Source organism: Rhinopithecus bieti, unplaced genomic scaffold (assembly GCF_001698545.2).
Source record: "Rhinopithecus bieti isolate Rb0 unplaced genomic scaffold, ASM169854v2 scaffold_425, whole genome shotgun sequence".
NCBI classification, from domain to species: domain Eukaryota; kingdom Metazoa; phylum Chordata; class Mammalia; order Primates; family Cercopithecidae; genus Rhinopithecus; species Rhinopithecus bieti.
Window position 1 is genome coordinate 372,435 of NW_016803361.1, and position 23,755 is coordinate 396,189.

At 43.3% G+C, this 23,755-nt stretch overlaps 1 protein-coding gene across 1 annotated transcript in view; it reads right to left on the reverse strand.

Moving 5' to 3' along the window:
- TLL2 (tolloid like 2) overlaps positions 1–23,755 on the reverse strand; it is a 154,186-nt gene that overhangs the window by 66,287 nt on the left and 64,144 nt on the right. Inside the window, exons 3-4 of the mRNA XM_017879970.1 lie at positions 15,567–15,644; positions 1,383–1,538 (exon numbers count right to left, since the gene is read on the reverse strand). Coding sequence (XP_017735459.1) covers positions 1,383–1,538; positions 15,567–15,644 — 234 coding nt within the window. The remainder of the gene's footprint in view (positions 1–1,382; positions 1,539–15,566; positions 15,645–23,755) is intronic.

Sequence of the window (23,755 nt, forward strand, 5' to 3'; positions counted from 1 at the left end):
AATCCTCAGGGAATCTGCCTTCATCAGCCACCTCTCAGAGTAGAGGTCACAGAGCCACAGGGAGGGGAAGGACTTGTAAGTGACACTGAGAGCCTGAGAAAGTCTCTCAGTGCGGCTTGTCACTCAGGCATTCCACTGACATTGGCCGCAGGTACGCAGTGGGCATATTTACTACCTGCCTAGGATGTGCCGGGCCCTGGTCTCCATGTTGGAGATACGGAAGCGGAAATGAGACAGAAAAAAGACTGCTGCTCCCACAGAGCTGAGGCAGAGACAAAAATAAATGAAACAGAAATAGAAGTAAAGTGAGTTCAGGTCATGGTAAGTGCTGCCAAGGTTATAAAGCAGGGTCTGGGGACAAGGAGGTGCTGGCGGGGGCAGGGCGGAAGGCCTTCCTGTGAGGTGTCCCTTGACATAAGACTCAAATGATAAGAAGAAGACAGCCATGCTAAGACCTGGGGAAAGGGCATCCAAGGGAGACAGAAGGCAAGTTCAAGTGTGAGTGCACAGGGGCCTATGAGGTGGGCATGTCTTGGGATAGGCACATGGCTGGTGAGGCCAGAGCATAGGGATGAAGGATGGGAGAAGGGGAGAGAGGGTCAAAGGCCAGGCAGGAGAGGGATGGCAGGGTACTTGAGGGAGGGCCTTACAGGTCCGTGGTCAGGAATTTCATTCTAGTGGCAACAGGAAGCCGCGAATGATTCACATATTTTAAAGCGAATACTAATATCAGATACTTACTCATTACTGTGCACCAGGCACCACTCTAAGTGCTTTATCTATAGTAATCCATCTGATTCTCAAAACAACCAGATGGGGTAGAAGATATTATCATCCCCATTTACAGAAGGGGGAACTGAGGCACAGAGAGGCTAATTTCCTCAGGGCATTTTGCTGGCAAGTACTGGAGCTGAGATTTGGACCCAGGGAGTCGAGCCATGTCCACTGGTCGCTTTGGTCACTGAGTGGAACACTGCTTGTGGGTGGTGGCAGGGGACCTCTGAGTCCAGGATGCTCATCCAGGCAGAGGACAGGGAAGCCAACACGTGCAGTTGTTCATGGACTTTCTTCTATGCGGAGGGCTTGTCCTCAAACAGTCATCATGCAAACCCCGCTTATCCTTCAAGATCCTTCCAAGTCACTCCCCACACGAAGCATCAGGAGCAAGGTAACCAACTTTGAGGACATAGCCCCAACAGAGATTGCAATTTCCCCAGGACTGGTGGGCCAGACCTTGCCAGCAAGAGGGGGGCACCATCTGTAGGTCTGCTGTGGTCCTGAACATCTGCTCCATCCCACCCAGGTCCTTCCTAGAAGGACTCTCTCAACCCAGGGAGACAAAGCACCCTGACCCAAAGCAGGCCTTGTCTGTGGCTACTGACCAGTGAAGTTCCCTCCAATGACGTAGGGGATGACTCCGCCAGGCCATATCCTCTCTGTCCTTGAGGTTGTGGCTCTTCGGACCCGGGGAGAGAAGGTCTCAGCTGTGGCATGCGAGGTCCCAGGGCTGTGCAGGAGTGTGGTATTCTCCTGGCCATCTGCAAGACAGTTGGGTTACTATTGACTTTGCCCTTTGATTCCTCCTGTGAATTATGGCTGAGGTTGTATTATCCACGATTCCAAAAAGGGGGTGTTAAAACATGTTCTAAAGGGGCTATTTCATCAGTTCAGGGTTTGGAAGCCCTGGGTGGTAGTTTTCCAGATGAGGGAAGAGTACGTGTAATAGACATACAGGGCTATGATGGGAGTGGGTTTGGCTTGTCTGAGGCCTTGAAAGAGGTCACATGGGGCCACAGAATCAAATGGGTGAGGATACCTCACAGCTCTTTGGGTGGGGCTGAGGTTGGGGTGGACTTTCTGCTCAGAGCCGTAAGCATTTGGGGAACAAACTGGGTCAATCCCTTGCCTTGATCCAATATGGTCAGTGTCGCATATTTTGAAATAATTTGGCCAGTACAACAAGGAGAGTGGATCAGATTGTGACACTGGAAAAATTATTTGTAAGAAAAACCCTGGAAAAAGCAGACCCTCAGAAAACTCCCAACTCTTGGCATCTGGACCCTTAAGACAGTAGTGTGGGAAACACAAGGAGGTTCGATGGAAGGTTCTGAGTCCACACGTTAGGCCTCCCCCAGTGGCAGAGGTAGGTGGGTGGAACAGAACGCTGAAACCCATGGACACCAGTCACTGAATCCACATGCATTTCATTCACCAGTCAGATAATTTAAAATTTTGTTTTCAGTTGGCTTGCTTAGAATCCCTCATTATTCTAACTTGGAGCATTTTCGCTCTAGTTTTTATACTTTTCCCCTAAAATCAGGTTTTGTTTTTGCCGACTCTTTTCTTTGTTTTTGTTTATTTATATATTTATTTTTTGAGATGGAATCTCACTCTGTCACCCTGGTTGCAGTGGCACGATCTCAGCTCACTGCAACCTCCACCTCCTGGGTTCAGGTGATTCTCCTGCCTCAGCCCCCTGAGTAGCTGGTATTATAGGCATGTGCCACCATGTCCGGCTAATTTTTGTATTTTACTAGAGATGGGGTTTCACCATGTTGGCCAGGCTGGTCTCGAACTCCTGACCTCAAGTGATCCGCCCACCTAGGCCTCCCAAAGTGCTGGGATTACAGGCATGAGCTACCGTGCCTGGTCAATTCTTTTAACTTTTCTTTATTACATTAATGTTATTTACTTTATTACTTCCTTCTATTTTCATTTGTTTTATCCTGACGTTTCATTTCTAGCTTCTTTTCTTTCTTATTTAAAAAAATTGAGATAGAATTCACACACCATATTTACCCTTTTAAAGTATACCATTCAGTGACTTTTAGTATTTTCACCAAGTTGTGAAACCACCACCATTATCTAATTCTACAGTATTTTCATCACTCCAAAGAGAAACTATGTACCCATTAACAGTCACTCCCTATTTCTCCCTTCCCCGAGTCCTTGGCAACCAGTAATCACCTTTGTTTCTATGAATTTGCCTATTCTGGACATTTCCTAGAGATGGAATCAGACCACATGTGGCCTTTTGTGTCTGGCTTCTTTCACTTGGCATGTTTTCAAGGATCACCCATGTTGTAGTATGAATCAGTTCTTCATTTTATGGCTGAGTAATATTCCATTGTATGCACATACCACAGTTTGTTTATCTGTTCTTCAGTTGGTGGACATTTAGGTTATTTCCACTTTTTGGCTGTTAGGAATAGTGCTTCTATGAACATTCATGTACACATTTTTGTGGACATAGTGTTTTCATTTCTCTTGGGTACATGCCTGGGGTGGAATTGCTGGGTCATATGGTAACTCTATGTTGAATATTTTGAGAAACTACCAGACTGTTTTTCAAAGCAGTGGCACCATTTTACATTCCCACCAGCAATACACTAGGGTTCCAATGTCTCCACATCCTCATCAACACTTGTGATTGTCAATCTTTTTTATTATAGTCATCCTAATGGTGTGAAGCAGAATCTCATTTTGGTTTTGATTTTCATTTCCCCAATGACTAATGATGTTGAACATCTCTTCCATGTACTTGGTGGTAATTTGTATATCTTCTTCAGAGAAATATCTATTCAAATTATTTATTCATTTCTTAATTGGTTTGTCTTTTATTGTTGTGTTATAATTAGTCTTTATATATTCTGTATACCAGGCTCTAGTCAGATATATAATTTCCAAATCTTTCTTCCATTCTGTAGGTTGTCTTTGCAATTTTATAATAATGTCCTTTGAAGCACAGCTGTTTTTAATGAAGTCCAATGTATCTATGATCTTCTTATGTTGCTTGTGCTTTTGGTGTCATATCTAAGAAACCATACCCTAATTCAAGATCACAAACATTTATACCTATGTTTTATTCTAAGAATTCTATAGTATTAGCTCTTATATCTAGGTCTTTGATCCATTTTTAGTTAATATTTGTATATGGTGTGAGGTAGGGCTCCAACTTCACTCTTTAGTATGTAAACATCTAACTGTTCTAAGACCATTTGTAGAAAAGACTAGTTTTTCTCCATGGAATTGTCTGGCGCTCTTGTCCAAAATCAGTTGGCAATCCTTTCCTAGCTTCTTGAGTTGAATACTTGGCACATTAATTTTATATCTTTCTTATAAATATTAAATTTTCAGGGCTAAATTTCTCTCTGATGTCTTCTTTTCCTGCGTCTCACATTTTGAAATGTATATTTTCAATGTTAGATATTGATACATTCTTTAAGTTCCATTTAGACTTTCTTCTTTGACCTCTGAATTATTTCAAAGTATGGGTTTTAATTTCTAAAAATTTGTCTGTGTGTGTATTATTGATTTCTAACACTGCACTGTGTTCTAATAACCTATTCTTCATGGCAGAGGTCAGCAATTTTTCTATAAAAGACCAGATAGTAAATATTTTAAGCTTTGTGGGTCATATATTCTTTGTTACAACTACTTAACTCTGCCATTGAAGTGTGAAAGCAGCCATAGATAATATGTCAATAAATGGATATGGCTGTGTGCCAATAAAACTTTATTTGCAAAACAGGAGGTTGGATTTGGCCTACTGATCATAGATGGCTGGTCCTTGCTCTAAAGTATTGATTCTTTGGTATTTAGGCGTTCCTTGGTAAGCTAATACAAGACTGATTTTTATAAATGTTCCATGTTTTCTTACAATAATGTGTGATGTCTAATTGATGGGTTTCATATATTGTTCAAATATTCTACTTACACAGATTTTTGGCTTCTTAGTGTATCAGTTACTAAGAAAGATGCTTTAAGCAAAACCTCCAGAACTAAGATTATGAATTGTTATTTTCTCTATCCTTAATTTTTGCTCTAGATTGTTCAAGACTATGTTGGTTAAGTAAGACAAGTTTAGAATTGTTAATTCCAGATAAATTTTTCTTTTATCATTAATAATCCTTTTTATAATAACATTCATTCATAATAATGATTGTTTTGTCTGATATAAATATTGCTATACATTTTTTTTTTCTGAGTCAGAGTCTGGCTCTGTCACCCAGGCTGGAGTGCAGTGGCACGATCTCAGCTCACTGCAACCTCTGCCTCCTGGGTTCAAGCCATCCTCCCACCTCACCCTCCCAAGTAGCTGGGACCACAGGCATGCACCACCACTCTGGCTAACTTTTTTATTTTTTGTAGGGACATGGTTTCATCATGTTGCCCAGACTGGTCTCAAACTCCTGAGCTCAAGTGATCTGCCCACCTTGGCCTCCCAAAATGTTGGGATTACAGGCATGCACCACCACGCCTGGCCTGCTACACATTTTTTTATTTTGGTTAGTGTTTGCCTCATATAGCTTTTTTCTATCCATTTTCAATCTGTTTGTATAATTACTTTTTTTTAGTGAGTCATTGAATGGGTGTTATTCTCTGAGTTAATTACATTTCCCACAACAAACAATACAATAAGCTTTGCAATTATCATAATATTGAGGCTCAATATTATCTTTTTTGGTATCTAAAGTAGCTTTTTGTAAATTGAAATTTTTATTGAGATAGTTGTAGATTCACATGCAGCTGTAGTAAATAATAGAGAGATTTCAAGTACCTTCCTTTCAGAGATTTCATTTCCTCTAATGGTAACATTTTGTAAAACTACAGTACAATAACACAACTAGGATATGGGCATTGATACAAACCACTGATTTCACTAAGATAACTCCAGCATTACTTGTACTAATTTGTGTGTGTATGCCTGTAAGACAATTTTATCACACTTACAGTTTTATGTATCCACCACCACATTCATGATACTGAACAGTTTCAACACCATAAGTATCCCTCATACTGTTATTTTGTAACAATATCTACCCCGCTTTCCCCTTTCCTCCATCCATAGCAAAATTCTGGCAACTACCAGTCTGTTTCCATTTCTAAAATTCTGTCATTTGATGAATATTATATAAATAGAAGCATACAGCATATAATAGGGATAATAATTATGCTCTTCTCACTCAGCATAATTCCCTGGAGATTCATCTAAGTTGTTGCCTGTATGAATAGTTTATTTTTATTGCTGAGTAGTAGTCCATGGTATGGATGCACCACAGTTTGTTTACCCATTCACCTGTTGAAGGATATCTGGATTGTTTCCTGCTATTACAAATAAAGCCATTATGAACATTCATGTACAGATTTTTGTATAAAGGTAAGTTTTCATTTATCCAGGACAAATATCCAAGAGTGGAATTACTGGGTCATACAGTAATTGGGTCTATTTTTGGGTTCTCTGTTACATTGGTCTACATGTTTATCACTCTGCCAGTGCCATACCGGCTTGATTACTGTAGCTATAGAGTAAGCCTTATATGGGGTAGAGTGATTACTCCCCTTCAGTCTTCTTTTTCATAATTGTTTTAGTTATCTTTCCATATAAATTTTAGAATAAGCTTGTCTATGCCTGCAAAAAATGAAAATAAAAAAACTATGTTGAGATAGAAATTGCAATAAACCTATAGAACAATCTGGAGAGAACTGGCACTCTTACTATATGTGTCTTCCAATCCAGGAATGCAGCATATCTTTCCACTGATTTAGGTCTGTCTGGATTTTTTTCATCAGCATTGTTTAATTTTCATCACACAAATCCTGTACAAATTTTGTTAACTGTGTATCCAAGTATTTCATCTTCTTTGGAGTGATTGTGTATACGCCATTGCGTTTTTAATTTTGGTTTCTGCATGTTCATTGTTAGAATATAGAAATGTGAGCCATTATAGAATTTTATATTTCCAATATAGAAATGTGCTGACCTTGAATTTCTGAAATTTTGTTGAGCTCATTGATTGGTTCTAGGAGGTTTTTGGGCTTTTCTTTTTTCTTAATAGATTTCTTAGGATCTTCTATGTAGACAAACATGTCATTTACAAATAGGGACAGTTTCATTTTTTCCTTTCCAACTTGTTTGCCTTTTCTTTGTTTTTCATGCTTTACTGCAGTGTCTGGAACTTCCAGAACTATGCTGAATGAGAGTATGAGAGCGGACATTCTTGCCTTGTTCTGGGTCTTGGGAAAAGGTGTTTGGTCTTTCAACCATTGAGTATAATGTAAGCTGTAGGGTTTTTTCTAGACACTCTGTATCAAGTTAAGATAATTCTTCTCTATTCCTAATTTATTGAGTTTTATCATGAATAGGTGTTAGATTTTGTTAAATGTATTTTCTTAATCAATTGCTGTGATAACAGGATTCTTCTTTATTAGCTCGTTGATGTAGCAGGTTCTATAGATTGATTTTCAAATGTTGAATCAGTCTCGCATACCTGGAATAAATCCCACTGGGTTATACTGTATAATTCTTTTTTATACATTGTTGGATTTCATTTGCGAATTTTTTTAAAGGATTTCTACATGTAAGTTTAATTAGGTTTTAGGGATTTCTCTTTTTTTTTTTTTTTTTGAGATGGAGTTTCACTCTGTCACCCAGGCTGGAGTGCAATAGCGTGATCTCAGCTCACTGCAAGCTCCGCCTCCCAGGTTCACACCATTCTCCTGCCTCAGCCTCCCGAATAGCTGGGACTACAGGCACCCGCCACCATGCCCTGCTAATTTTTTGTATTTTTAGTAAAGACAGGGTTTCACTGTGTAAGCCAGGATGGTCTTGATCTCCTGACCTTGTGATCTGCCCGCCTCAGCCTCCCAAAGTGCTGGGATTACAGGCATGAGCCACCATGCCCAACCTTAGGGGTGTCTCTTGTAAGCAGCAAACAGCTAGATTTTTTTCTTGTTCAACCTGAGAATCTTCTAACAGGTGAATTACATTTATTTTATCACTGATATATCTGGACTTATTACCTTCCTTTTGTTTTATGCTTTCTTTTTTGTTTGTTTATTTTCTTTTCCTCCTTTTATTCTCCTTTCCTGCTTTCTATTAGATTAAGAGATTTTTCTATATTTACTTTTTATTTCCATTATGTGCTTTCTATTCTTTAATATTGCCTTTCATGTTTCACATTCATACTTGACTTTTTAAAGTATAAAGAATTAGTGAACTAAGAAGACAGATCTGGGCAGCCAGGCATGGTGACTCACACATGTAATTCCAGCACTTTGGGAGGCCAAGGCAGGAGGATCACAAGGTCAGGAGACCAAGACCATCCTGGCTAACATGGTGAAACCCCGTCTCTACTAAAAAATACAAAAAATTAGCCAGGCATAGTGGTGGGTGCCTGTAGTCCCAGCTCCTCGGGAGGCTGAGGTAGGAGAATGGTGTGAACCCGGGAGGGGAGGCAGAGCTCACAGTGAGCCTAGATTGCGCCACTGCACTCCAGCCTGGGCCACAGAGGGAGACTCCATCTCAAAAAAATAAAAAAAAAAGAAGACAGATCTGAAGCAACCAGAAACCACAGCCTCATTCTAAGAAATGCAGGGTTTTTAAAATATTTTCATTTGTAAGATACCCTCCAATTTTTCATGTTATTATTTGCTTGCTTTCAAGACCCCAAATTAGTCACCATTATCAATGACTTATTTGTGTTTGTTTGCAATACAGATTGATATCTGCCTTCATGTTCAACCATTCCCTTGCTTACTGCTATTTCTTACATCTCACTTCTCCCTCCTGGAAATGCTTTTTAGTCTTACACTGTTGCTCAGGCTGGAGTGCAGTGCAATCTCGGCTCATTGTAACCTCCACCTCCCAAGTTCAAGAGATTCTCCTGCCTCAGCCTCCCAAGTAGCTGGGGTTACAGACATGTGCAACCATGTCCAGCTAATTTTTGTTTTCAGTAGAGATGGGGTTTCACTATGTTGGCCAGGCTGGTTTCGAACTCCTGGCCTCAAGTGATCCACCCCATTTGGCCTCCCAAAGTGCTGGGATTACAGGTGTCTAAAACTTTTCAATAAACTTTCACTCCTGCTCTAAAGTTTTCCTGGGTCTCTCACTCTGCCTTATGCCCCTTGGCTGAATTCTTTCCTCCAAGGAGGCAAGAATCAAATTGCTGCAGACCTGTACGGATTTGCTGCTGCTAACATCGACAGCATCTGAGGCTTCCTTCTGTGACTTATGTTCCTTATTCTCTTCTGATCATGGCCATTCACCTTTCTTTCCTTTGAACTCAACTCCATATTTTCCATTTGGGGTCAGAAAATGTAGTATGTTTTCAGTGCTCCTCTGCTTGTATAAGGGGTTCCTACTCATCTAGTTGGTCATATTTCCAGACCCAGAAAGTTGGTATGTAATACATTGTTAAACCTGAAAATAATTGTCTTACCACCAGAATTTCTAGAACAGAAGTCATACACTTGCAATGTTGGGATGAACACAACCCGCAGATGTGTTTTTGTTTGGCCTGGATACTTTTGGCCCACACTATGTTTTTTAAAAAATCTCACTGTAGGAGCCAACTTTTAAATATCAAGGGATTTCACATAAGAATCCAGATTTTCTAGTTTTTCTTTAAAAACTGAAAGATTTGGCAAAAGCAGCCCATCTTCCATCATAGTACAACCCACTGGAGTTTAGGAGCACCTGCTCTTCATAGTCAGAGCATATGTTCTGTTTGCTGGAATCTCTCTCCCCCCTCACATTGTCCTATTCAGCTTACTTTACCTTTTAGATGACCTGCCTGCCCTCTACGGAAGATACTCTAATTTGCTATTCTAGCCCTAAACTACAAATTGCATCAAGATGTCAAATGTGAATTGTTCTTGTAGACTGGAAGCTCCATGAGGGCAAGAACTGTTGCCAGCTTGTTCCCCACCTTATTCTCCACACCCTGCACAGTGCCTGACTGGTGGTGAGCATTCAATATTTTTATATTTTGAATGAATGAATTAAAGAAGGGATGAGCTATTCTAAAAATAAACAGCCCAACAGTCCAAACAACTCTGTGTTGGAAACCTCTCCAAAATGTTGGCAACACTGAAGCCCTTAATGTTTACATCCTGAGAATCATCCAGTCTTAAGTAATCACAGGCAGCAATGTAGCAAGTAGAAGTCTGTTACTCATTTCCCATATGGTTTTCAACAAGTCTCTTAATTTTCCTCTGTCGCCAACTCTCCTTTGGAGAATGGGCAAAAATACTTCTCTATTCAAGGAAATAACACTAAGATATTCCATGTTTCTCTGACAACCTGTGCTGTATATACATGTGACCTGGTATTGTAAGGGTCGCTTTTATGCAGCCAAGTCAGCATGGGAAAATCTTAAGTGCACCTGGAAAGAAGCTAGGGTGTAATTTCCAGAAATGGGTTATTGAATGACAGCTTCCCCTTTGGTCCAGTGAGAAATTTAATTTGCTAAGGACTCAACACAGGAAGCATTCGCCGATTAAAAATATGTCTAAACAGATGTTCTGCTGAGCCTGGAAGAAGGATCTTAATGCAACTGTCATTATTGGATTTTCTTGGATTACTACTATCTGGAATCGGAGTCCAAATAGAAGGATGTAATTATTTATTATGGCCAAGAGTCCTGCATTTGAAGAGGAGCTCAGGGCGTCTGACAGGATTTAACACACTGGGGTGGGGTTGAGGGGGGATAAAGCCCATTTAAATTCTCTGGCTCCGGGAGCGAGCCCTGTCCTCTCTGAAAGAGCAAAGCGGTTGCTGCTTTTCAATATTCTATTTCCAGCTGAAGGCACAGCCGTGTCATAAGCAGAACCAGGCCTGAGCCAGCCTTCTCCAGTGAGGAAGTGCAATTTTTAGATTAGGCAATTGGTCATTCCCACACTGGAAGTAAACACGCTGACAGCCCGGCCATCTGCATAACCCTCACTCCAAAGGTGACGGGTGAATTTGCACCTCACCTGCAGCAGTCTCGAAAGGCTGAAGGTCCCTTAGTAAATGGGAGACTAGATCATTCTGCACAGTGGTTCTCAAACCTGGCTGCACATTAGATTCAACTGGGGAGCTTTTAAAAAATTCTGGTGTCTGCCTCCCTGCTCTGAGACTGAGAATCAATTGGCCTTAGAGTGGAGTCAAGGCACCTGCAGTTTCTAAAGCTCCCCAGGTGATTACAAAGCTCAGTGAAGTTTGGGAACCACTGATACAGCCCAAAGGTTAAGATCAAGGGGTTTGGGGTCAGGGGGACTTAAGCTCAAGATAAATGCTGCCATTTGCTACCTATGTGGCTTTGGACAAATCACTTCCCCTTCGGAGCCTCACTTCCTGCTGCAGGGTGGTGGTGACCCAGGTAATGAATGTCAAATGCCTGCAGTGAGTAAGGGCTCAGTGTGAGCTGCCACAATGGCTATGAAAGTCTGCATTTGAGACGGGCTAAAAAGGAGGGCCTGAAGTTCGTGGGGCTCAGTTGTTACACCCAAGTAAACTGACATAAGTGATGTCAGGAATTCCAGCATCGAGCGCTGTTTTGCACCCAAGTTTGTGGGATGCCTGTCCTCTGGTTCAACCAGATTCCATTATTATTTGCTTTCACACAAAGTCCTTAGGAAATGTTACTGAAAGTGAAAGATCCATTCTCTTTCATGAAAATGGTTCTGGAAATCAGGCTCTATCAAAACAGTCACAGCTTCATTCATGGAGCCGTTGCACACTCCATTTCATTAATCCCATTATCAGCCCTGAAATGCATGCTGAGCTCTCATCTCCAGAGGAGGGACAGCCTTCTGACCAAAGGGTCTGCCGGAGGGGATCTGAGTGAGTATTTCAGCCTTTTCCCCCTCCCCAAAGCTGGAGGCACAAATCCCCACCGTCAGGGCTGAGGGGAGCCACATAATGCCAGGAAATAAACCTGCTGCCGAAACTGGGGGCTTCCCTCAGATCCTTTCTCCTGGCTGGGCGGTCTCTTTTCCTGGGGGTGGTGGAAGGGGGGCAAGTTGTGATTAAAGGGAACCCGAGATTGACACAACGTGTCTTATCTTTCATTCAAATGAAAGCAAGAGGCATCCAGGGTTGGTGCCAACAGCATCCTGAGGGATGGGATGGGATGGGAAAGATGGAGGAACTGGCTAGAACGGCCTGCCCTCACCTCACTTCGAGGTCTCCTTCCTCCTCAGGACTGCCCCGGATGCTTAAAGACATGCTTGTCTGCTGCTGTAATGCAGAGTGGAGGGACTGGCCTAGCCTGCACATTCCTTATCCTCTTCGAACAAACCAGGGCCATTTGGGGGAATTGCAGACTGGGGGACTGCTATCATCACCATCCCCGAAAAGCCCAAGATCTTCTGTTGCAGTGTGGGTGCTGTGCACAACCCCACTAGAGGCAGAATTTTAATGGGCCACAGCCGTATTCCTTCCTGTCCTCTGTGTTTCCATGCAGCTGTTGCACAGCTGTGGAATCCCAGTCCAGAGGTAGATGATGCACTTTCAATGCTGGATAATATCATTCCTGGAGGTGGAAGTGGGGAGAAGGAAATGGAAGAGCTACATTCCTTGAGCCTCTTTTAAGTTCCAGACACCTGGCTATGTGCTTTACATAAATATTATTTCTAATTCCCTCTAAACCTCATACAAGCAGTTAAACAACTTATCCAAAGTCATAGCTACTAAGCGGGTGAGCTGGGATTCAAATCCTAGTGTGTCTGACTGTCCAAGTTTATAGTTGGATCATTTTACACCCAACAAACCAGTAAATATCAAAAACTCTGACAATATCTATTGCTGGGGAGCAGAGGCAAGGGGAGAATATGGTCTCCAAATATTCTCCAAATATGGCCGCCAAGTCCCCTTATCCCTGTGAGGTCACGCTGCTTCTCCCATGAAGAAGTAGAATCTATTTCTCTCTCCTTGAATCTGGTCTGGTCTTCTGGCTTATTTTGTTAATAGAATGTAGCAGAAGTAGCATTCTTGATGTTTCGAGTCCAGGCCTTAAATGGACTGGCAGCTTCTGCTCCCTCCCTCTGGGAAGCCAATCACCATGCTATGAAAAGTTTCGATTAGACAACTGAATGGTGACAGTCCACATGGAGAGCAGGGCCACAAGGAGGTACACTGGGGCACCAGAGGTGTAGCTAAAGTTTTTTTGGACCTTCCAGTCCAGTCCACCTACTAGATAAATTCAATCAAGTGAGTGAACCCAGATGGCATCAGCCAAAGAACCACCCCACTGAGCCCAGTCAACCCCCAGAATCATGAAAATAACAAACCATTGTTTGAAGTCACTAAGTTTGGGTGTGGTCTTTATGCAATAATAAATCACATAAATAAGGAAGAAAAAATGAGTGTGGCATCTTTGTCACTGCAGTGTGATGACAAACCCTGCTGGATTCATTCATGCATGCTCCATTTTTACCACTAAGTGCTGATCATTTGTGGCCGAGTGAAGAAGGACCATTGAGTACCAGATGTCTGGGGAACCCAAAAATTTATAAGTCAAAATACCCTTAAATAAGCAAAGCAGAAAAACACGGATCTGAAAGCAAGCCCTGCACGTAGTCCAAACAGCAACCTATATATATGCTAAGAAACAAATGCAGATAAGTCAAATGGGTGACTAAAGGATCTGCCTCTCTCTAAAAGAAGTCAAATTGAAGAGGAGGATCAGCAACCCAATAGGAAAATGGGCACAGGACAGGAAGAGGCGAGTCCCACTGACAAACATAGGAAAAAATGTTCAAAGTCACCAGCCGTCAGAGGAGTACAAATTAAATATCAATAAGCCACAGCTTACTTGTTAAAACACTGATAATGAATTCTCCCTCCTGCTAGTAAGAATAAGGGGTAAGGAGTACATTTATAAGTTGCTATGGAAATGTGAATTGTTACACCTTTTGAAACACAACCTAGCAACATCTATTATAAGCATACTAAATATGTAAGGATATATGTTCAGAAACGTTTACTGCAGTCATTGTTCATGATGGCAAAAGCTTGAAGTGAACTGAATGCTAATTGATAAGGAAAACACTGAATAAATTATGATCCGTCCATACCAGGAATATCTACTCAAAAGAATACATTTAAGTTATAACAAGTGCCTTGGAGGGGTTGTGCCCATGAAGTATTGATGACAAAAGCATGATGCAGAAAAAGTGTGTATCAAATGTGATTCTATGTTTTAAAACGATGACAAGGCCTGTATCTGTATTTATGTTTAGATGTATGCTTATATGCCTCTATCCCTGTATATATATCAATGTATGTGCATGGAGAAAAATATGAAGGCTGTATACAAAGTCACTAGCATGCATAACCTGGGAAAGCGTAGAGGGTTGATATGTGGAAAAAGAACCCGAAAGGAGGTGGCCACATTAAAGGGAAAAGAAAAAGAAGATAACACTTTTAAAAGTATGATGATATTATCACATTTATGCATTTGTGTAAAATTACATATATGCAAGTATATATGTAAAAATGTAAAATAGCATGAAAGCTGAAACACAAAATAAATTTTGATTTCTATTTCATTCCTACATAGACGTCCCTGAGACATAAGATTCTGGCATTTAAAAATTATTCCTTTTGCTTTGCTGTGAAGTTTGTGTAGAAGAAATACCACTGCTGGCCGGGCGCGGTGGCTCAAGCCTGTAATCCCAGCACTTTGGGAGGCCGAGACGGGCGGATCACGAGGTCAGGAGATCGAGACCATCCTGGCTAACATGGTGAAACCCCGTCTCTACCAAAAAATACAAAAAACTAGCTGGGCGAGGTGGCGGCCGCCTGTAGTCCCAGCTTCTCGGGAGGCTGAGGCAGGAGAATGGCATAAACCCGGGAGGCGGAGCTTGCAGTGAGCTGAGATCCGGCCACTGCACTCCAGCCTGGGCGACAGAGCGAGACTCCGTCTCAAAAAAAAAAGAAAGAAATACCACTGCTGATGGTGAATCATGATTCCTACAGGGTGCAGGCCAGACAGAAGTCCAGAAGCCCCTCTCCTCCAGCACTGCTTCTGAACAGAAGAAGCTTCTCCAAAATAGGAGATGTGTCCAGTGATCTCCAAGCTAGAAACTCTTAAACAACCAGCAGACCACACTCAGGTCTGAGCATCTGCATACAGACAGGCAGTAGCGGTGCTTCCGGGCAGGCTCCTGGCTCTCTGCCCACAGTCAACCAGCACCTCACCTGCTTTCCACTTAGTAGCCCATGGGGTCTCTAGTCTACACCTCCCTCGCAATCCCCACTCCAGTTTTATTTTTCTTCTTTGCCTCCCTCACCCATTCATTCTCTCAGACACTCAGTTCCCAAAGCCACATAATCGGCCCCTCCCAGGTCTTCAGGGGCTTCGACTCACGAGCCATGCACAAGGCAGAAAAGTCCAGCCAAGAGAGCAGAGTTTATCTGAGAGCCATACTGTTCCTGACCACTAAATGCTGCCCTTCCATCCCTGTCACTGGCAGCATGCCAGCCCCGCTTACATCCACAGACTTCAGTGCTTCTAGTCCATTTCAGCCACTGAGATAGGAAAAGATTCCATAAGAGCTATCCAAGGCCAGGCACTAGGGAAGGGAGAATGGGAGTGACTGCTTAATGAGTACAGAGTCTGCTTTAGGGGTGATGAAAACGTTCTGGAACTCAATAGGGGTAACGATTACATAGCATTGTGAATGTACTTAATGCCATTAAAGGCTATGCTTTAAAATAGTAAGTCTTATGTCACATGTATTTTTCCACAACTGAGAGAAAACAAGGTACCCAAAGACCTGGTGAGGGCTCACATTACCCTTTCCAGCTTCCTTGCTGCCAGTGTCCGTGGCTGTGGCGTTTGGGCTGCTCTCAGATGCCTGCTCTTCAAACCCACCTAGAGGAATGGAGAAGAAAGAGGCGTGAGGACACATCAGCCTTCTCTGCATGAGCACCAAGGGATGAGGGAGCAAACCTGGTCACCTGGGGATGAGCAGAATCACTGTGGATCCGTAAGCTTCGTTCCACAAATCAACTGAGCCCTTACCACATGGCCCCACACTATTCTAGATGTGAGAGCAAAAACAAACCTGCTTTTTTAAATAACCACACACATCATTCACAAATTAATAAAAGAATAACTCTGCTGGATCAGCTCAAGGGCACCCAGAATCAAATTTACAAAGTTACCAGGCAACCCCAAAATCAGCTTCCTCACCCCCTCAACCTCCATAAGAAAGGCCAAATGCAAGTAGCATCCTCTCTGGGCCTGGAGTCTGTGTGGTGCAGAACGCAGGGAGATGTGCCCAGTGCTGCTGAATACTCGATGTGTCCCGTGACTGCTGCCTTTGTTACCCTGTGCACTCTCTCGGCGTTCGGGTTTCCTCTGTTGGGTAAGTCTCCGTGTAGGAACCTACTGTGTTGACCTTATAAATTAGACTCCATAGACACTCTGTTCACGAAGGACGATGATGCTTGTACATGTTTGCCAGTAGCCATCATTTATAAACTGTGTTAACATTTGTCTCTACCAGGAATGTGGCCAATCACCAAATACATTTGACCTACTATGGGCCAGGGGCAGTTCCAGGAACCATGGATCCAGCAGTGAATGAGGCAGGTGAGTTCCTGCTCTCAAGACATGTCCATTCTAAATGTAAAGTTGGACCATAAACCACAGGTAAGTAAATTCATGAATGAGATCATTGCAGGTTTGGAAAATGCTCTGAAGAAGATCAAATCCAGTATGTGATAGAATGTGATGGGAGGAGCTGCTTATCTGATAGTTGGAGAGGGGCCTCGGGGAGGTGGGATGGCAGTGAGATCTGAAAGGCAGGAAGGATCTGGCCATGGGGAGATCTGGCCAGAGCATCCTCCACAGGGGAAGGATCCAGAAGGAGCCTAGATGGGGATTGAGCTTGTCATGAGAGGCACAGCCGCGGTGGGCAAGTAGAAACAGGGCTAGAGAGGGAGGCAGGTCCACGGAGCCTTGCCAACCAGGCTGTGTTTTGTGACTTTATTCTCTTTGTCACAGGAACCCTGCAGAGGGTTTAAAGCAGGAGAGGAATGTGTTTTTATCTGTGTTTTACCAAGATTGCTCTGGGACACAGGCAGACAAACGCAGAAGCAGGCTGAACAGTCAGGAGCCTTGCAAGGGTCCAGGTGAGACAGGGTGGTGGCGTGGGCCGGACACTGCAGTGGAGGTGCTGAGACCTGTCGTATTAGGGAAGAGTCATAGGCAGAGCTTGCAGGTAGGGCTGGTGGATTCGATCTGAGGCAAGAGAGGGGCCACCAATGCCACCTGTCCTTGGAGTTCGAATAACTGGGTGGGTAGTGACACCAGGCAGCAGATTTGAGGACAAAGACTATGTCCAGGAGAGACTATTACACACACAAAACTACATCAAAACAACTGAATATGTTTAAACAAAACAATTATTCCTTGCATTTATTTAGAAACTTATAGCTTACAAGTCAGTTTCCCAGTCTCCCCTTTAACCCTGATTAGAACACTTCATGTGTAATCCCATTTTGCAGAGGAGAGAACTGAGACACAAAATGTTTAGCCCAGGGTTGCCCAGCCCATCAGGGAAGCTGAGGGCTCAGGACACAGTCTCCTGCTCAGACACCCAGTGGTCTTCCCTGTCCCCACAGATAAAGGCTTCCCGCACTACTCAACCAAGGCTCACGTGGCACCACGAGCCCAACCCCTGGGCCTGGATGACCCTGCAGACAGCCACGTGATCCTGCTCCCAACTCCTCACATGCAGGCCACCACTTTCCCTCTCTGTGACCGTGACCTGGGCAGTGGGTGCAACTGCCAGGTCTCCTGTAGAGAAGGTCCCGCTACAGCCAGGTGGAGATGGGAGGCTCCACGCCTGCATCCTGCTCGTTCCGCTGCCTCCGAGCCAACCTGGAATCCACTCACACACTCCCTGCAGCTGCCGGGTGTTCGCTGCCAGCTCCTGGCCCTTTGGGTATTCATCCAGTTGCGGCGATATCATTTCCTCTCAGGCTAAAGGTCAGGGGAAATCCTGATGGTATGAAATCGCTCAGCAGCAGAGGAATGTACCACCTGTGGCGTGGAGGCCAGCTGGGGCCCATGCTCTGGGTCTAGCTCAGCTTCACTCAGCTGTGCAACTGTGGTGAGGAACTTGGGTGTTAGTATTTTCCATCTGTCAAATGGGCTATTGTGAGGACCAAATGAGATAATGGTTTGTTTAGGCATTTGTTCATTCAACAAATATTTATCCAACACCTGCTACAGGCCAGACGCTGTGTCTACTGCTTGGGATACAATGCAGAAGAAACTGTACCCTGACCTCACGGAAATTATATTTTGATGAAGGGTAGGGGAGCAAATGACAAACAAATAGTGAACCAGATATTTAGGTCTGGAGGACGTAGGTGGATATCTGGAGAGAAGCATTTCAAACTATGTGAACAGCAAGTGCAAAGGCCCCGGGGTGGGAGTGTGCTTGGTAGGGGGAGGTGGGTACGACCGGAATGGAATGAGTGAGGAAGAGAGAAGGAGATGATGAGATCAGCAGGCAGTGGAGGGTTTGGAGGATCTGCTCATGTGGGGCCTTGCAGGCCATTCAGAATTTTGGCTTTTATTCTGAGTGAACTAGATGGGAACCAGAGGACATGAAAGGGCTTTGTAACTGCACTGGTTTTGTATATGCCAGGGATAATAAGTAGTGAATAGGAGTGGGGAGACCAAGTGCCCCCCAGTGATGGAGGGGGGAAAGAATTAGTGTTTACTAAGTCCCAATTACGGTGCAAACCATGTGCCAGGAACAGTGCCAAGTGCTTTTCCTCACCTTCAGTTTTATATTTGTAGTCTCATGAAGACCCAGCAACAAAAGGACCATGAACAGATGAGGAAACAAGGCTCCAAGAGGTGAAATGACTTGCTTGTCTTGAGGAAGCAGAGAGAGTTAGCAAAGATGATGGCTGGAGGTGGGTCCTGTCTGACCCCCAAGCTTGTACTCCTTCTCCCCAGCCTCAGTCATAGAAAGAACGAAGAGAACAAGGGAGGTGCCTGGTAGAGGCTGCTTATTCCCAGGGGATACAAGGGATTGCCCATCCAGGAGGTCTGTAAGAAGACATATGAAGTCATGGGTCCAGCTCAGCTTGAGATGAGGTTGGAGCCATGGCAGTTAAGAATATAGAGCCCTCCTCTGTCCTTATCAACAGTGCTTCTAGCACTGTCTACCGGGGACCTACCTGGAGTTAGTGTGGCTTGGCCACTCTCCTGGTGAAAACCCTTCCATGGCTCCCTGCTGCCCTTGGGATAGATTCCACCTCCTAACACCACTGATGAGGCCCTTAGTGATATGGCCCTGCCAGCCTCCTCCACCTGGTGCCTCAAGCCTCCTCTCCTACTCCCTCCACTGCCACTCTGTGCTCAGCTGCATTAAGTGACTTAGAGTGCCTTGGCTTTCTATTTTCCTCTTATTGCACACCTTCCTTAACCACACCCACCTCTTCATCTGGCCAAACTCTACTGGTCCTTCAAGTCTCCATGTAGACATCACTTCCTCTGAGCGTCTGCCCCACTGCTTCTCTTGGGGTAAAAGTCATTCTCTCTGTTCCCACAGCCTCTGGACTTATTCACCACCCTCTCCACAAGGTACTGGGATCCATTTACTCAGCTGAATCCCCCATGATTTAACTTTTCACATCTTGAAGGAAGGGATTTTGCTTTGTCTGACAATGAATACCCAGCACCAGGCCTGGCACATGGCAGGTAGTGAGTAAAATATGGAATGGATAGATGAAGGGATAGATGGATGGGTAGGTGGGTGAATGAATGCATGGATGGATGGATGGATGGATGGATGGATGGATGGATGGATGGATGGACATACGAGTCACATAGGCAGTGTTTAAAAAGAGAAATCAATCATTTCTAACTCAGCTTAACTGTTGGAAAAAAATTGTCTTTATCAGTTTTACGGAGAGAAGGAGGCAGCTATTCTTGGAACAATGGCTCTCAACTTTGGCTGCAATTTGAATCACCTGGGAAGCCTTTAAAAAAATACTAGTGCCTGGGTCCCACCCCCCCGGAAGGTTCTTATTTAATTGGTCTGGGGCATGGCCTGGGAATGGAAGTTTAAAGAGCTCCCCAGGTGATTCTAAGGTGCAGCCAAGGTTTAGATTTGCCACTCAGAGCACCCTGTAAGAGGAAGCCTCACCTTGTGCTATTTTCTTACTCCCCACCTCTCTCCTCCTGAGCTCACCAGGAATGGAAGACATGGACTTGGAGATACATACTTTGAACACTAGGAAAAGCCATGTCACACATCGAAATCGATGAAAAGTGTTTCTCTGTTTCAATAAAAACTGGCAAACGAGTACGACAGGTGTGGCTCTGGCTATAACTGCAGCTGCAGGCACCATAGAATGAGGAAGACAGAAACAGCCTGAGGCAGACAAAGACTGAGGGCAAGGAGGGGAGAGCTTTCAGGGTATGGGGATGTATTTTTCCTTGGGTGTGATTGCAAGACAAAAAAAAATGCTTAAAAAAAATACGTATATATCCCCATATTTGATCTTTGCTTAATTACCTCTTCAGTGAGAGGATATGCAAAGACCTTGCAGATTTCATTAGTCACAGAGGTTTATTCAAACGTCTCCTTTGCATAAGAAACCCAGGCTTACAGCTGGTCTCTGGGAAAGAATGCCCTCCAGGCCTTGAAAAGAGAGCTCTGGGCCTGTTCAAGCTCTCACTGAAACACAGCAGAGGTCAGCAGCCCGTGATGCATGGGCCAGGCTGAAATGTTTCTGTCCAGCATTTGCAATTCAATCCCACAGTTTCCTTTATGGAACAATTCACTAAATTCAGAGTTGTTCTTTTTTCTAATTCACCATATAATTCACCTCCCAAGTTCAATTAAGAAGCAATCTGTTAGCAACTTTGGGAGCAAGCTGCTTTTCTTTGGGAAAGCCCAATTTTCTTCCGCTCTCAACAAAAAGTGCCTTAATTAGATGCATCATATGAGACATTGATGTACACACAACGCCCCTCCACCATAATTAATGAAATATTAACTGTATACACCCAAAGACATCTAGGCAGAAAGAGATGGGCTTTTCCAAAGCCCGAGGGGCAAAGCCTTGTACCATTAGATCAATATTGCCCATCTGAACAACAGTGACTGTGAATTCATATTCATTAATATAATTCATAACCAAAACTCTATATTAATTATTCCTTTCATCTCTTATTCTTAAAGACTAACATTACTTGGTCCTTGGTTCTCTTGTACACAAGAATACCTACCAATTTTTAACTGCCAGCATTTAACTTTAAATGCCAATTCTTTGCGGGTACCTCACATATGTTCTCTATTTAATCCCCAAGCCAACCTTCTAAGGTGGGTATTATTCCCATTTTATATGCAGGGTAACTGAGGCTTAGAGCAGTTAAGATATCACTAGGGACACACTGCCATTGGGCGGAGAAGCTGAGATTCTCTCCATATCAGTCTGATATCAAAGACCTTCATAGACATTACATACTAAAGAAACCTTGCAGGATGGCAGCCTTAGCTCTCATGTTTACTCACTTTTTAATACTTTATTTACAACTTTGGCCCATGAGAGCTAAATCTATCATAAAACTGCAGTGCTTTACTTTAAGAAAAAGAAAAAATATATATCCAGCACAAGATCCTAAAAATCGCTTTATTCCTACTCCATTCATTCAGTACGCCTTGGTGGAGCACCTGCTTTGGGCAGCACCGTGCTGGGTTCCTGCAGGCAGTGCCTGCCCTCTTGGTGCCTGCATTCTGATGGAGGGGGTGGAAATTAACAATAAAAAAATGAGATCATTTCGTGGGATTAAGCACTTTGAGGAAACTAAAACACAGTTGTATGTCAGAGCAGTGGGGGATGGATGGGAGTCCTGGGAGGGTCTCTCAGAGTCGGTGACATTTGAGCTAAGTGATGAGAGGTGGATATCCATCTGGGGACAGTATTCTAGCAAAAAACAAACAAATGAAAACTGCAAGGAAAAAATCCTGAGGAGGGAAAGTAAGAGTTCAATGCGGCTGGAGCTGGGGCTGGCGAGCAAGAGAGACATGGGTCCAGCTCAGGGCCAGCTGGAGCAAGGCCCTTGAGTCTTAGCTTTCTGACCATGTCTTAGGCCTTCTTAATTTGCTGGGCCCTTAGGTCACATGTAATCTGCACAGCGATCCTGTAAATAATTACTGTTATTCCTCTTTTAAGGAGGAGAAAACCGAGGCTCATGAATAAGTTGTTCAAGGTCACCCAGGTAGTCGACGATTGAATGTGCATTTCAAGGCGGGTCCGTCTGACTCCAGAATCCATGCTCACAAAGCCTGCCCTCTACCCTAGACGGGTACAGGTGTGGCGGGAGCAAGCATCCCAGGGAAGGCCAATGAATGAATGAATGAAACATCTGCACAACTTTGTGGGAAAATTACCTGAAAGGCACATCAATCAGGTGAGGTTTTCATTATTCATTAGAAAAAAAATGAAAAGGCAAAGCCCTTTTAAAAGGTTGATTCAGGAATGAACAAGACAATCACTACAGCACTAAAGCAATCAATGTGTAATCTTAAGCAGTTCAATGCCAAGTAACTTCCATATCCACGCCAAATTTCATATGCTGCAGGAGGGAAAGGGAAAATGAGTTAAAAGATCATTGCCATATTTTGTTTATGAAATGATTTAAAATTGGCAAGTGTATAATAAAATGGGAATGCTTATACACTTCTGGTGAAGGAGGGCTATAAATTGGTAACACTTCATGAGGTAATTTCACAGGACTAATCAAAATCTTTTAAAACAGGCAATAAGGCTGGGTGCAGTGGCTCAGGTCTATAATCCCAGCACTTTGGGAGACTGAGGTGGGTGGATCACGTGAGGTCAGGAGTTCAAGACCAGCCTGCCCAACATGGCGAAACCCAGTCTCTACTAAGAATACAAAAATTAGCCAGGCGCGGGTGGTGCTCACCTGTAATTACAGCTACTCAGGAGGCTGAGGCACAAGAAACATTTGAGCCCAGGAGGTGAAAGTGGCAGTGAGCTGAGATCACGCCACTGCACTCCAGCCTGGATGATAAAATGAGACTCTGTCTCAAAAAAATAAAATGAAAATAAATAAAACAGGCAATAACATGACTTCTAGATACCTGTATTAAAGAATTAATTGGCAATGAAGTCAAAGGATGTTCATCTCAACATTTTGTATAATAAAAAAGGCTATAGCAACCACACCCCCAATGGGGGTGGCAAAATAAATTATGATATAATAGAACACTATGTAACCTTTTAAAGTGTTTTAGAAGAAAGTTTACTAGGTGGGAAAGTGCTCAGATTATAAGTCAAAAAACAGGTTAGGTAATATAATTCAATATAAATTCAGTATAAATTCAATAGAATCCAGTATGATTCCATCTTTTCTTTAAAAAAAAATGCAACAAAAATATGGAAAAAATGCTGGATGGAAATCACCACACTGTCCACTGTGATTATCTCTGGTTCGTGACTCTGGGGTGAATTTTATTTTCTTATATACTTTTGTAATTTCCAAATTTTGTTCAACATATTACTTTATAATCGGGAAATAGAGGCTTATTTTTTAAAAGAACTAGATTACATTATACGCTATGCCTGCACTTTGTAGTGTGCGCCTGCACACACACACACACACACACACACACACACACACACACACACACACACACAGTTGTCAGGGAAACCTTTTTCTGATGGTAAAGAAACATAGTTGTGTTTATGCAGATGGAAAAGTTGTAGTCCAATCTTTTTTTTTTCCTGCTTTTCTGCTCTGATCACTGGAAAAAAATACCGAGTCCACACCTTGGCAAGATGGAGGAAAGATAAGCTTTTGAGGGGGAATGAGATGGAATCTGCCGGTGCTTTCTCTCAGACAGTGCTGGGAGGGCTCTTCTGAGATCCCATCTCCCATTCTCTAGTCAAGATCACTGGCTCCTGCCTGGGTCCTGGCACTGGCTG